Source organism: Dryas octopetala, chromosome 2 (assembly GCF_963921425.1).
Source record: "Dryas octopetala chromosome 2, drDryOcto1.1, whole genome shotgun sequence".
NCBI classification, from domain to species: Eukaryota; Viridiplantae; Streptophyta; class Magnoliopsida; order Rosales; family Rosaceae; genus Dryas; species Dryas octopetala.
This window is the reverse complement of record NC_141367.1, coordinates 16,200,291-16,215,976: the sequence shown is the minus strand read 5'-3', so window position 1 is coordinate 16,215,976 and position 15,686 is coordinate 16,200,291. Positions and strand designations below refer to the sequence as shown.

The window sequence follows — 15,686 nt, the reverse complement described above, 5'->3', positions numbered from 1 at the left end:
AACACACCCTAATGCAAACTTGGGACCTCGAACTCAGGACACGGACTTATATTCAGATTCGTGACCTAAACCCAGACCCCAGACCGAAGACCGGGACATCGGTGTCTAGTGTCTGGTCCTCCAATTAGAAATATAAAAAAAAAAAAAATTAGAAATCCTACAATTAAATCCCATCAACTAAATAGCTTAACTGCTTAACTAAATAAATCAGTTTGTGAATCCCATCACTTTAAAGGTTTATAAAATTTGAAGGTTCTTCCTACAAACACACTGATGAGCAACGTCTTTGCTTCTCAACCACTCAATTGGAACTTGGATTATCGCTTTATTTATTCCCATCCATACGGATTACGGACCATACCTCAATACCCACAAAATGAGTAGCCATCTGAAGAAGCAGAGCAAGATTAGAAAGAAAAAAGGAGAAAAACAAAAACAAAAAAAGATGAAGCAGTTCAACCTACCACTTCTTCTTCAACTATGCTTAGCAACCTCTCTAACCCTGCAGCTAGCGACTACCTCAAGCTTATCCCCAACACCCTCACCATGGCCAGAGCAATTCCATGCCCTTCTATACATGAACTTGACCTCAACACACCTCCAGCTCAGCGACCTGTGGTACGACTGGCCTAGAGGGCGCAATGTGAACATATTTCAGAAGCAGCTAGGTGAGGTTTTGTATGATGTGGAGTGGAACAACGGCACGTCGTTTTACTACACCATAGGTGATGGAGGAGGATGCGAGGTTACAGAGTTTGAAGTGGGTATTCCAAGGCCTGATTTTCTTGATGGAGCAGACTACCTTGGGACTCAAGTCACTGATGGGTTTCTTTGCAATGTGTGGGAGAAGGTGGATTTCATTTGGTACTATGAGGATGTTCACACTAAGAGGCCAGTTCGTTGGGATTTCTATGATGGTATGTCATATATATTCATCTAAATTGCTTGCAATTCATAATGTTTTATAACTTTATATACTTTCACCCATATGCACTTTGTTGGTGTTCATTAATGTTCAAGTTATTTTCTCTATCTTTATCAGTGACAAAACTTTGTTTGTCAATATGTTTGTGTCCTAGTAACTCCTCAAATGAACCCACAATTAGATCAATATTATTTCTTCTTTTTATCTATAGAAATATGTTCCAATGTCAAACAGTCTAACAAAAATGATTAATCCAATTGATGGGAAACTTCATAAAATGGTGCACTTTAATGGGGGATTTACAATTTTGACCCCTGTTTTGAAAAATTCATGATTTTGACTCTTAGGCCAGTTCGACTTTAATTGCGACTGTCTCAACTCTAAACTTGCATATAACAATTATATAAATCCAGAGGACTGTTTTTTCAACACCTAGTAGATTTGTCATTGAAGAATTTAGTAATTTAATTTGCCGGTTCTTTACAAGAAAATGTTACCCTTTATCTTTATCAGTTTTTATGGTTAATGTAAGAATGTAGGGGATGCAATAATTGAACAGGTTGCGGTTCACCTGTTAGAAAAGATATAGTGACCTGAGAGTGTGATAATTTTGCAGGAATATCTAGTCACGTGATGACATTTGAGGTTGGAGAAGTTTTGCCAGATTCAGTTACTCAAGCACCTGCATATTGCTTCAACCAAAACAGAGATGCATAACTTTTAGACTGTAAATTGTCATATGTATATATATTTGCTTAACCATATAAAGTTTCACTCTTTGCAGTTAGTCAGTATTAGCTTATTATGAAATATGTTCATTGTATAGACTGAACAACCAGAAGGAGAATAATTTTGGTCAAATTACATTTGTGGTTGCTCTAGGTTGGGCCAAGTTTGATTAAGGTTCTTATAGTTTCATTGTTTCAATTATGAGAGACTAAGTTAGAGTTGAAGTTGAAGTTGTCCACCAACTTAAAAAGACTTGCATCAAGATATGACTAAGTTGGCCCAATTCAAATTCTCTTCTGCTTTGCTTGCATCAGTACCTATTCACCTTTAAGCATCTTGGACCATTTTAAAGTCAGTCAATTACTGATAAGCTGAGGCTCGCAGTCCCTTGATTAAGCTTCAGAGTTCAGGTCAAATCAGATCAGCAAGATCAACATCTCTACCTATTTTTTTCTTGGTCAGAAGCAGCATCTCTATCTTTGCCTAAAGGGCAGAAAGACTGCTTAACGTATTCATGGTGTCTTGGTCAATGGGAAACCCGGGGAGTGGAGTTGGACACGGCATAGGTTCATTCCAAGAAGGGGGAGCCCCCATTATACACGAAACAAGTCCTTTGCATGACTTTTAATTGGTTTGGTTGCATATTGAAACTTCAAACTGTTGACCTTATTCATTCATATTGAATAAGTGTGTGACCAGTCTAGCGATATTTTTCTATTTTTCTTCCTGATGTTAAAAGAAGTTTCAAGTTTTGGCTTAAATAGTGGTGTTGGGTTTTCACTTTTTTTTTTTTTTTTTTTTTTTTTTTGAGATAAATGTTTTGGCTTTGTAGAATGTGGATTTTGTTATCGGTCTTATTTATCAGACCAAAAAAAAAATCATGCTCTTATTTAAATGCATTTATGCCAATATGTCCCCTGATTATTAAGTGCCAAACTGCATGGCTAAATGTAAACTGACATGGTTGTATGAGGTTTTGAGAGCAGTTTTGCTCACCTCCTTTAACTCAGGAGTATGCTCACCTCCCATCTAAAATACTGTCACGTGTTTAAAAAACTAACCTTGAGTTAACTATTGTATTTAATTATTTATGATGTTATAATGATGAGAGAGAAAAATAATTTGACAACTCTTTTCTTATTTTATCCTTATCTTTTATTACTCAACTTTTTTTATCACCCGTTAATTTCTCTTTTCTCTTTTATTTAATTATTTCTAATAATTTACTTCTTTTGTTTTTTTGCTCTTCTCCAGTACGCCTCTAGTATTCAAAAAATCACATCCATTTTTTTGGGTCTTCTCCTGTATACACATTTATCTTTTTTTTTTAATTAATTAAAAAATAAAAATATTCTAACAACACATTTGCAATTCTAACAAAAAACTCATTTGCAAAGTTTAATCTAAAATGTTGGCCAAACAAAAATCTAAAACATCTCATTTACATACATAGAAAATCCAATAAAAAAGTTACATGAGTTCAAAAAAAAAAATTATGTCGTTGCAACTATTCTTCTCTCTTCAAATGCTGCAACACCTTGGATTGACTTAAGAATTTGTTTGATCTGAAAAGGTCATGTATGAGACAAGAAAGAAGAATTCTTAGGCAAAAAAAAAAAATGTGTTGTTGGATTATTTTTTTTAATTAATTAAAAAATTAGATAAAAGGTGTATACATGAGAAGACCCAAAAAAATTGGATGTGGTTTTTTGGGTACTAGAGGCATACTAGAAAAGAGCAAAAAAAAAAAAAAGCAAAAATTATTAAATGCATGTGGTTTTTTAGATACTAGAGGCGTACTGGAGAAGACCAAAAAAACAAAAGAAGCAAAAATTATTAGAAATAATTAAATAAAAGAGAAAATAAAAATTAATAGGTAATAAAAAAGTGGAAAAAAGTTGAGTAATAAAAGATAAGGATAAAAGTAGAAAAGAGTTGTCAAATTATTTTTCTCTCTCATCATTATAATATCATAAATAATTAAATATAATAGATTAACTCATGGTTAATTTTTTAAACATATGGCAGCATTTTAGATGGGAGGTGAGCATACACCTGAATTAAAGAAGGTGAGCAAAACTGCTATATGAGGTTTTACTCTTTTCCAAGGATGATACTGAAGTATTGGTTTGAACATTTTCCATTATTATCAGAAATTTTTGCTCTCTGCAAGTTGTCCCATTTTTCCCAAATGCAAAGGAGGTTCCCTCATAATTGTGCCTGACTTTTCTCTCATATATATACACATTATTATATATAATAGAATCTTTCCATTTGGTACTGAAATTTCCACACTTTCCACTGTGAGAGTTACAGATTGACAATTAAAAAAGAAAAACGGAGATGACATTTGTTAGGTAAGGATAAGATCATATATGTACAATTTCCTGGCAAGAGGGAACCAGGGAAACTTATTTTTAAAAAAGAAAAAAGAAGAAGAAAATGAAACCACAATCAATTTAAAACCAGAGTCGTGGGTTTAAAAAGCCGCCCCAAGGACTCATCCACATCATATAAACGTAACACTTCAAGAGTGCATCTGCATAGTGGTTTTAAATATCAGAGGTTTCAATGAGAACTCCACTGTTTTCATGGCTTTTCTTAATACCCATTTACTTTGTTTCAATGAGCGGCCATACATTTGTGGTCTCTAGCCAATGCTCCGGCGATGATGAGCAACTTTTGTTGCTCCATTTGAAGAACAGCCTTGAATTTGACCTTGCATCATCCACAAAACTTGTGAAGTGGAATCAAGACTCAGATTACTGTTCTTGGGAAGGTGTATCCTGCAAAGAGGGTTGTGTTACCCATCTCGACTTAAGCAGCGAATCAATTTCCGGTGGACTTGATAATTCAAGTACTCTTTTCAGTCTGCAGTACTTGGAGAACCTGAATCTGGCTTATAATAGATTCAACTATAGTCAGATTCCTTCCAAGCTCGGCAAGCTAACCAGTTTGAGTAGTTTGAATTTGTCATATGCTGGCTTCGCAGGGCAGATTCCAATTGAGATTTCCCACTTGACAAGGTTGGTAATTCTTGACTTCTCTACCGTTTACTATGCTGAAACTCCTTCACTGAAACTTGAGATTCCAAATTTGAGTTTGCTGATTGGGAACCTTTCGGAGCTTATTGAGCTTCATCTTGATGGCGTAAACATATCAGCACAGAGAAATGATTGGTGCCAAGCCATATCAGCTTCACTGCCAAACCTGAGGGTGTTGAGCTTGTCCAGTTGTGCTCTTTCAGGCCCTATCCATTCTTCCTTACTGAATCTTCATTCACTCTCTGTTATTCATATAGAAAATAATAATTTGTCTACTCCAGTTCCAGAATTCTTTTCAAATTTCAAAAACTTGACTTCCTTGCGCCTCGGTAATTCTGGGTTATATGGTACTTTTCCCAAGAAAATCTTCCAGGTACCTACACTCCAGACTATTTACTTATGGGGTAATCCACAGCTTCAAGGTTCCTTACCAGACTTTCCGAAGAATGGATCTCTTCGATCTCTGGTTCTAAGTGGTTCAAGTTTTTCAGGGTTATTTCCGAATTCTATTGGCGACCTCAAAATGCTGTCCACAATAGATATTTCAAGTTGCAATTTCAGTGGATCAATCCCAAGATCAATGGCAAACCTTACCCAGTTGGTTTATTTGGATATGTCAGGGAACAGGTTTACTGGTCCGATTCCATTGTTCAGTATGGCCAAGAATCTGACCCTAATAAATCTTTCCCTCAACCATCTAACAGGTCAGATTAATTCCACTCAATTAGAAAACCTTACCAATATGGTGACCCTTGACTTGCGTTCAAATCTACTCAATGGGAGTATTCCGTTATCTCTGTTTTCTCATCCCATGCTAGAGAAACTATTACTTTCCAGCAATCAGCTCTCTGGTCAATTGCCTGACTTTACTAATATCTCTTCATACTTTCTGGGCACCCTTGAATTGAGTAGCAACAATCTGGAAGGGCCAATACCCACATCTATCTTCAATCTCCGAGGGCTAAAGATTCTTTCACTTTCTTCAAACAACTTCAGTGGCCCGTTTTTGCTTAATGATCTTCAACAGCTAAGAAATCTTTCGCATCTTGATCTTTCACACAACAGCTTGTCGATTTGTTACGATGATACCAATTCCTCATATCCTTCCTTTCCTCAACTTACCACATTACTATTGGCTTCTGGAAAGTTGAGAACATTCCCTGATTTCTTGAGAAATCAATCTGCATTAACCTCTCTGGACCTTTCGGAAAATCAGATTCATGGCAAGATACCCAACTGGATTTGGAGGCTCAGTAATCTTCTTCAGTTAAATCTTTCTTGTAACTCCCTGGATACTCTGGAAGGTCCAATGCTCAATCTTACTTCTTCTATATCTGTGCTTGACCTTCACTCCAACCAGCTTCAGGGAGAAATCCCAGTTTTCCCACTACTTCCTTCATATATAGATTACTCGAGGAATAATTTCAGCTCTAGCATACCAACAGACATTTCCCTTCCTTGGACATTATTTTTCTTCTCTCTTTCAAGCAATAACTTACAGGGGATGATTCCAGAATCAATATGTAATGCGACACTTAAAGTTCTTGATCTATCCAATAATCATTTTAGTGGCATGATTCCCCAATGCTTGGTTGGAATGAGCGACATACTTGCAGTACTTAATTTGGGGAGAAACAACCTTACAGGAAGTATATCTGACAAATTTCTTGGAAATTGTAGTTTGAAAACTCTAGACCTCAATCAAAATCACATAGAAGGTCAATTTCCAGAGTCCATTGGCCAGTGCACAATGTTAGAGGTTTTAAACCTTGGAAACAATCAGATCACAGGTACCTTCCCAAGTCTGCTGCAGAATATACCCACCTTGCGTGTCCTTGTTTTGCGATCCAACAAATTTTACGGGCGCATTGGATGTCACAAGACCTCTGGCACTTGGCCAATGCTTCAAATTATTGACCTAGCTCACAACAATTTTGGTGGTGAAATACCAGGAAGATGCTTGAGAGCTTGGCAGGCAATGAGGGCTGATGAAGGTGATGCTGTGCCAGTCCTCAATCACCTTCAATTTGAAGTCCTAACATTCTCTCAGGTATATTATGAGGATACAATCACTGTTACCAGCAAAGGTCTAGAGATGGAGCTGGTAAAAATTCTAACCATCTTCACCTCAATTGACTTGTCGAGTAACAAATTCAATGGATCAGTAGCTAAGGAAATGGGACAACTCAAATCACTCTATGTCCTCAACTTGTCAAGTAATGACCTCAATGGTGAAATCCCATCATCATTCGGTCACTTACAACATGTTGAGTCCCTAGACCTCTCAAATAACAGCCTGAGCGGACAAATTCCACAACAGCTTGCAGAACTTACTTTCCTTTCATTCTTGAATCTCTCCAATAATCAACTGGTCGGAAGAATTCCAACTGGTACTCAGTTTTCAACATTTCCAGCAACTTCCTTCATAGGTAATAAAGGATTATGGGGGCCTCCTTTGACGGTGGATAACGAAACAGGGTCAATGTCACCACCAACAGGAAGCCATCCAAATTCTGGACATCATGAGAATATTGATTGGGATTTTGTGACTGCTGAAATTGGATTCATTGTTGGCTTTGGAAGTGTCATTGGGTCACTTATGTTTTGCAAGAGATGGAGGGACTGGTATTACAACTCTGTGGAGATCCACATCATTCTTAAGATATTCCCTCATCTGAGTAAAAGAAGTGGTGATCAAGGAAGACATGTTTACAGGAATCGAAGGTGGAGACATTGAACTGATTCTGAAAAGTTATCGGTTTCAATTAGCAAATAATAAATGTCTCATCAAATGAAGATGCCAGTCTTGTTCAAGTTATGATATTAATAAGATATATCAATGATGAAGTTTTCTAATACATAAATCTGTGGCTACTTGTTCAATATATATGCATTTCCCCTAATCACTGACTCACGGTAGACTATGGTCATGAAACATTTTTGAAAATTTTAATGAATTTCGATCTTCCTAAAAACAAAACAGGGTTTGTAATTATTATTTTCTATATAGTATATATATAATTGAATTCCCAGTTCTTCTTGCATCATTGCACCTTATGTAGAATTTGCTTTTTATTATTTATTTTTGTACAGACACGTAGAATTTAATTGCTAGCATCAAACTAGTTTCACCATGAAATAAAAGAGGAAATTAACTGACAAACCTCGAAAATTATATTTGGGAAACGGGATGTCAACTCCAAAAGTCGAGTATTACCACCATAGATTTCCCAAGCTGCAATATACATTGATGTGATGGCGGATAATTAACAAGAGCTCGAAGAAATATACTTACATTCTCCTGGGAGTTAAATGGTCATCATTTGATAAGTGTTTGTTGAAATGTATATTTTTCGTCTATGTATTTAATTAAAATTAAATATTTTAATGTTTTTTTATTTGTCTAATTTTTTGCAAACTTATTTTTTAGATGCATAATTAGTAAACCTAAAGAAAAAAATAAATTAATTTTAGCATAGTACAGCTCCACTATTGACAAGAACCACATATTACAGAGAAGAAATTGTTACTTAATTGAGATTCAATGGCGATGTTTTCTTCAAAGTATTGCTTTTTAATTTTATAAATGCAAAAAGATTGGGGTCTCCTTAATGTGAGCCGGGACATCGCCTTCCTTCCCTTTGTGAGTATTGAATAATAAAAAATTATAATATGGACCTACTTAATTAATCGTGTCAAATGAATTGATACTAATTTTATACGTGAACAATTTAACTTTTTAACTTTAAATTTAAGACTAAAGGCCTGTTTGGCAGTGCTTCTTGGAAACGCTTTTACTTAATAACGCTTTTACTTAGTAATGCTTTTACTTGAAGCACTTTTGCTAAGAAGCATAAACATATTTTTACAAAAATTCTAAATGGTTCATACAAAAGTACTTAGAAGTGCTTTATGAAAAAAGCACTTGACATGTGCTTCTCAAAAAATTCCTTAAAAGCACTTTTATATCCCAAAAGCACTTTCATTTATTTTTGTCAAATACTACCAAAAATGCTTCTACTAATTTGAAAGCACTTTTGATAATTTTAAAAACAGTGTCAAACGGACCCTAAGATTACTAGCTTACATTTGGGCATCCATATGGAGAATAGCTAGTCGTAGATATTTTGCACATATACTTTCGGTCCCACTAGCATAATGAATGAGTATGAACTAGACATCAAGTAGTTAAGGATGCAATTTGGTTTAGGTTAATTCCAACTCAACCAAGCTTTCGAGCATAAATTGACAAGTTTAAAAAAACTCAAGCCCAATCCAAACTTAAATTCAACTACCACAAATTTGGGTTCGGTTGAGACTGTGCATACCCAAATCCAACTTGAACCCGAGTTCAAATTGTAACCGTAATTTTATATACATTATATAATACATATTTATTATCATAATTATATATCTTATTTAATATATTATTTAGTCAAATATATTAAAGTAAATAGAAAATTAGGATTAAATACTAAATCTCAATAATTTTTTGATACAACATGAAGACTATATAATATTTCAATTGAACTACTAAACTTAAATGTAGTTTTTTAGATTATGTCACAAATATGTTGGCCCTTTTGATTTGAGCCTTTTTTCATTGGACATTTTTGTCCTTTGGCCCACATATGATGGGTGTTAATTAAAATTTATAAGGTTTTGACAAAATTACCCTTGAGGCTTTTATATTATTTTGAAAATTTGTTAGTGTAGTCTCAACTTCACATTTAGTTGTGACTGTACGATACTCACAATTTCAAATTTAGTTGTGACTGAACGACAATCACATCTAAGTTGTGAGACAGTCACAATTAAATTGTAACTTAATTGAATTTTTTTTAGAGAAATTATACTACAATAAGTATAAATAGAGGTCAAAACAATACTTTTACTCAAAATAATACATAGCATAGTGGTGTGAGTTGTCTTTTTTAATTTACCAAGATAGTCACAGTTAAATTGTGACTGGATTGATTTTTTTTTTTAATACAATATAGTATAAATTAATGTAATATTTGCGATGTAATATTATTTTTATTTTTTTATTGTAGTAGCATGTGTTGTAATATTTGTAAATTCTAATACCTTTTACTTTATTATTTTGTTTGACTTTTCAATTAGTACCTAAATACCTAATGTAAAATGCTATTCAATTTTGGTATATAAACTAAAAAGTTATTGAAATTTAGTAATTAAAATCAATGTACTTTAAAGTAAATTACTTTAAAATTCATTTTACAGTCTTAAATGATAAACAAACTTACCTAAAAAGTTACAATGATAAATAGGTCTGCTTTGTACAAATAAAAGCTCATGTTATGTTCGTTTTGTGTTTTTGGCACCGAGCGCTCGGTAAGGGGTTTTTTTTTTTAACTAAGCCACTATGTGACCGTGACAATTAATAACACTATAGCACAAATGTTTTTTTGCATAATTCAAATAGCTACTGTCACACAATGACAATCATTGTACTGCTTGATAGTGGCAATTGTCAAGCGCTCGGTGGATAGTACCGAGTGCTCGGCTCATTAAAGTGGACCGGACTGTGACCGTATTTTTACAAGTAGGCCGGCTGATTATGAGCCTTTTCGTTTTGGACTTTAAAAAAAAACCCAATATATTAAAATATTTTGTTGTAAATTAGTTTGAATATCTTGAGAAGAAGGCCATGGAGTGGGGTGAACCAAAAGTTCCTTCTGCCAAGCAGGTAATTTAAAAATATTTTAAAACAATTATGAAACAGTTTTTTCCTCACAACTGGCGCTGTGCATGCAATGAAGTTTTCATGCTAGATTTCCTTAGCTGTGCATGTAAACATTGTCCTCTCAATTTTCTTAGCTGGATACTTTTCCCTCTTTGACTTCTGTGCACAATGAAGTTTTCATGCTAGCTTTTTGTTGTAAATATTGTATCCTTTGATGTTCTTTTCCTTGTTTCCCTTTGATATATCTCATCTACTTTGAAACCCTTCTTCCTTGATGTTACACATCAATCCACCCACACACCTCTCCAAAACCTCTCCAAATCTATGGATATTACTCATTTATAATCTAAAAATACAATCTATCAGCATTATATGACTTATATTTGGTATGTCCGTCCAAAAGCCTCTCATTCAGAATCCACTCTTGAAATGAGGTATCTATGTTGATTTCAAACCTTATGAACATCCAGATGCTTGGGGAGACATTTTCTCAATCTTTTGGTTGTTAGTCCTGGGTTACAAGTTATATCTTTCCATTTCAATGTCTGTTGATATCGATACCAGAGTGCATTTCCAACCTGTAAAGGTGCACAACCAAGCTAGCAAAACCACAGTGTTCTATTTTGTTGTCTCTGGTGTAGTTAACCCATATGTTCAGTTTGGCCTTAGTTAATCTTCCACTTTGGCCTTAATGATGCAATCTAACAGTAAGTTGTGTGCTGTGTTGCAGGAACTTGCGGAGATGATCTTCCAGTCTGCTTTGTAGAGATGCAGCATAGGTAGCCAGTTTTTCTTCTTTTATTAGAAATAATACATTGTAATATTTTCCAATGACCTTAGTTTTTGTTTTTTGAATACATACAAGTAACCGGTTGATGTAGATCCTTATAACCTTTTAGAGTTGCAGTTTTCTTATATTAGGATGGTAAACATAAATTATATAATGCTCATCTAACATGGGCCATTACAAAATTTTGAGTCATTAATTAGCATGGTACAACATTGACATTGAGCTGTGGAACATGATATGAGTCATTTGCTGTTAAGAGAAATTTTTCATGTAACAGGTGTATACAAAACTCCTCTTACAATAAGTGGCCAATGTGATTAGTCATAATATCTCCTTATGGGCTAATCACATGAATTAGTTGTTCTGAGAAGAGTGCCTTATATACCTATCACATGTAATAATTTTTCTGTTGTTGAGAGTTTTCCTTTCCTACTTGAACAATATGAAGTGCACCACATGAAGCATGATTTGCCCTGAACTATCTGGACAGCCTCTGCAGTTTGATTATCTTGGCATATATCTAAAGCCCCTAAAAGAGAAGTCTTGGTGATTAGCTAGTTTAGGGAAAGTAATGTTACTGGCAACAAATTAAATTCTGAAATTTTGATTTCTAATTTTGTTGTGTTTTATTTTAATCAATTATGAGATTCATTTATTTGTAGCTGTTAAGATATCTATATCATCATGTCACTAGTCTCATCATTTGACAATTTAAATTTAAGAACTTTTATTGTCTCTAGCTTTATTTATTTGAGGATCCAAAATTTCCAAACTCCTATCTAGTAGCTATGGATGGGCAGAAGATTACTGGAAGCACTGAACTCGTATGATTTCTATGCCCAAGATTTCTTATGATGAACATGAGCCCAGTTTAAAAGCGAGTCTGACAAATTTTATCTTTTAGTTAAACAAGGGACTTTAGCAAGATGGAGTTGTAAACACTATCTTGACTCCAAATCTCACGTCAAAGTTCTTTGAGTTAAATATCAAAATGGTCCACGAATTTTACTGTGATTTTCAATTTAATCTAATAATTATAAAAAATATTGGTTCACGAATTTATCATATTATACTAAAACAGTACAAACGTTAACTTCCATCTAAAAATTAACGGAACTAGTTATGTGCACAACATGTGACTACATTTTTAAGGGCATTTCAGTCCATTCATCACATTTTAGCTTAATTTTTTTTATGAAAGTTAACGTTTGTACTGTTTTGGTATAACTTGAGAAATTTGTGGACCAAATTGACACTTTTATAGTTAATTGACCAAATTGAGAATTACAATAAAATTCATGGACCATTTTTGTATTTAGGCTTAATTATCGATTTACCACTTAAAATTGTAACTCATTCTTACTTTATCAACTAAAAGTTTTTTTGTCCCAGATTACCACCTGTAACTTACATCCGTGTCCCATTTTACCTTGTTCCGTCAACAATTCCGTTAATGCTGATGTGGCGCGCTGGATGTGCGCCACGTGTCACATCTTTTTTGTATTTTTTGATTTTTTTGATTTTTCTATTTTTATAAACTTTGAAAAATTAATTAAAAATAGCTCCGAACTTAGAAAAATATACGGAAAATTCCTACCGACTTGTCTTAACTAGTACTAATTTACTATGGGGTCAAAATGCCAATTTTTCCTCTAAAAATTTCCAAAAAATTTGGAAAGTCCAAATTTATTTCTAGAAAATTAAAATACTCTAGACTCTTTGGAAATTCATAGAATAATCTCCCGAACTCCAAAAAATATGAGGTCTGCACCGTTAGTCTTCTAAAAACTAACAATACCTTTCTCGTGAACACTTGCTACCCAAAAGACCTCTCGGTCTTAGAGAAAAATAAAATTCCCTATAAAATAAATTCTAGAAAAATTCTAGAATTTCTGTAAAGTCTCGAAATAATTCTCTAAAACAAGCTTTTGGTAATTTTTCAAAATATTTTTGGGAATTTGTCCAAGAGTTTATGAAAATTCTAGAATTTTTTCTAGAATTTATTTAATAGAGGAAAATTTATTTTAATTTTTTAGAAATAAATTTGGACTTTCTAATTTTTTTGAAAATTTTTAGAGAGAAAATTGGTAATTTAACCTTATAGTAAATTAGTGCTAGTCAAGACGAGTCCGTAGGAATTTTTCGTGTATTTTTCTGAGTTCGGAGCTATTTTTAATTAATTTTCAAAGTTTATAAAAAAAAATAAAAAAATGCGAAAAAAAAAGATGTGACATGTGGCGCACATCTAGCGCGCCACGTCAGCATTAACGGCCAGATCGTCAGCATTAACGGAATTGTTGACGGAACAAGGTAAAATGGGACACAGATGTAAGTTACAGGTGGTAATCTGGGACAAAAAAACTTTCAGGTGGTAAAGTGGGAATGAGTTACAATTTTGGGTGGTAAATCGATAATTAAGCCTTGTATTTAACCCAAATTCTTTTATCCAAACACACCCTAATGCAAACTTGGGACCTCGAACTCAGGACACGGACTTATATTCGGATTCGTGACCTAAACCCAGACCCCGGACCTAAGACCGGGACTTCAGTGTCTAGTGTCCGGTCCTCCAATTAGAAATATAAAAAAAAAAATAAAAAATTACAAATCCTACAATTAAATCCCATCAACTAAATAGCTTAACTAAATAAATCATTTTGTGAATCCCATCACTTTAAAGGTTTATAAAATTTGAAGGTTCTTCCTACAAACACACTGATGAGCAACGTCTTTGCTTCTCAACCACTCAATTGGAACTTGGATTATCGCTTTATTTATTCCCATCCATACCTCAAAACCCACAAAATGAGTAGCCATCTGAAGAAGCAGAGCAAGATTAGAAAGAAAAAAGGAGAAAAACAAAAACAAAAAAAGATGAAGCAGTTAAACCTACCACTTCTTCTTCAACTATGCTTAGCAACCTCTCTAACCCTACAGCTAGCGACTACCTCAAGCTTATCCCCAACACCCTCACCATGGCCAGAGCAATTCCATGCCCTTCTATACATGAACTTGACCTCAACACACCTCCAGCTCAGCGACCTATGGTACGACTGGCCTAGAGGGCGCAATGTGAACATATTTCAGAAGCAGCTAGGTGAGGTTTTGTATGATGTGGAGTGGAACAACGGCACGTCGTTTTACTACACCATAGGTGATGGAGGAGGATGCGAGGTTACAGAGTTTGAAGTGGGTATTCCAAGGCCTAATTTTCTTGATGGAGCAGACTACCTTGGGACTCAAGTCACTGATGGGTTTCTTTGCAATGTGTGGGAGAAGGTGGATTTCATTTGGTACTATGAGGATGTTCACACTAAGAGGCCAGTTCGTTGGGATTTCTATGATGGTATGTCATATATATTCATCTAAATTGCTTGCAATTCATAATGTTTTATAACTTTATATACTTTCACCCATATGCACTTTGTTGGTGTTCATTAATGTTCAAGTTATTTTCTCTATCTTTATCAGTGACAAAACTTTGTTTGTCAATATGTTTGTGTCCTAGTAACTGCTCAAATGAACCCACAATTAGATCAATATTATTTCTTCTTTTTATCTATAGAAATATGTTCCAATGTCAAACAGTCTAACAAAAATGATTAATCCAATTGATGGGAAACTTCATAAAATGGTGCACTTTAATGGGGGATTTACAATTTTGACCCCTGTTTTGAAAAATTCATGATTTTGACTCTTAGGCCAGTTCGACTTTAATTGCGACTGTCTCAACTCTAAACTTGTATATAACAATTATATAAATCCAGAGGACTGTTTTTTCAACACCTAGTAGATTTGTCATTGAAGAATTTAGTAATTTAATTTGCCGGTTCTTTACAAGAAAATGTTACCCTTTATCTTTATCAGTTTTTATGGTTAATGTAAGAATGTAGGGGATGCAATAATTGAACAGGTTGCGGTTCACCTGTTAGAAAAGATATAGTGACCTGAGAGTGTGATAATTTTGCAGGAATATCTAGTCACGTGATGACATTTGAGGTTGGAGAAGTTTTGCCAGATTCAGTTACTCAAGCACCTGCATATTGCTTCAACCAAAACAGAGATGCATAACTTTTAGACTGTAAATTGTCATATGTATATATATCTGCTTAACCATATAAAGTTTCACTCTTTGCAGTTAGTCAGTATTATCTTATTATGAAATATGTTCATTGTATAGACTAGACAACCAGAAGGAGAATAATTTTGGTCAAATTACATTATGGTTGCTCTAGGTTGGGCCAAGTTTAATTAAGGTTCTTATTGTTTCATTGTTTCAATTATGAGACTAAGTTAAAGTTGAAGTTGAAGTTGTCCACCAACTTAAAAAGGACTTGCATCAAGATATGAGACTAAGTTGGCCCAATTCAAATTCTCTTCTCCTTTGCTTGCATCAGTACCTATTCACCTTTTATATCATGGTCTGACTCTATCTTGGCGTAGGGGTTATAGACATGCGTTGATTGAAATGCATTCCAGTTGTGCTATTTC

General features: G+C 34.3%; 3 protein-coding genes across 3 annotated transcripts; all 3 read left to right on the top strand.

The window, feature by feature from the left end:
* The first annotated feature begins 376 nt into the window (after window positions 1-376).
* LOC147293474 (uncharacterized protein At4g14100-like) lies at window positions 377-1,852 on the top strand. The gene is made up of 2 exons (XM_086232534.1): window positions 377-917; window positions 1,542-1,852. Exons 1-2 carry the CDS (start codon window positions 377-379, stop codon window positions 1,640-1,642), a joined length of 642 nt encoding a protein of 213 aa, XP_086088660.1. The 3' UTR covers window positions 1,643-1,852.
* A 2,333-nt stretch (window positions 1,853-4,185) lies between these two features.
* Window positions 4,186-7,600, top strand: LOC147293473 (receptor-like protein 7). The gene has a single exon (XM_086234087.1). It carries the CDS (start codon window positions 4,226-4,228, stop codon window positions 7,433-7,435), a length of 3,210 nt encoding a protein of 1,069 aa, XP_086090213.1. The 5' UTR covers window positions 4,186-4,225; the 3' UTR covers window positions 7,436-7,600.
* A 6,317-nt stretch (window positions 7,601-13,917) lies between these two features.
* Window positions 13,918-15,466, top strand: LOC147293472 (uncharacterized protein At4g14100-like). The gene is made up of 2 exons (XM_086232467.1): window positions 13,918-14,541; window positions 15,166-15,466. The coding sequence occupies exons 1-2, from the start codon at window positions 14,001-14,003 to the stop codon at window positions 15,264-15,266; spliced, it is 642 nt and encodes a 213-aa protein (XP_086088593.1). The 5' UTR covers window positions 13,918-14,000; the 3' UTR covers window positions 15,267-15,466.
* The last annotated feature ends 220 nt before the right edge of the window (window positions 15,467-15,686 follow it).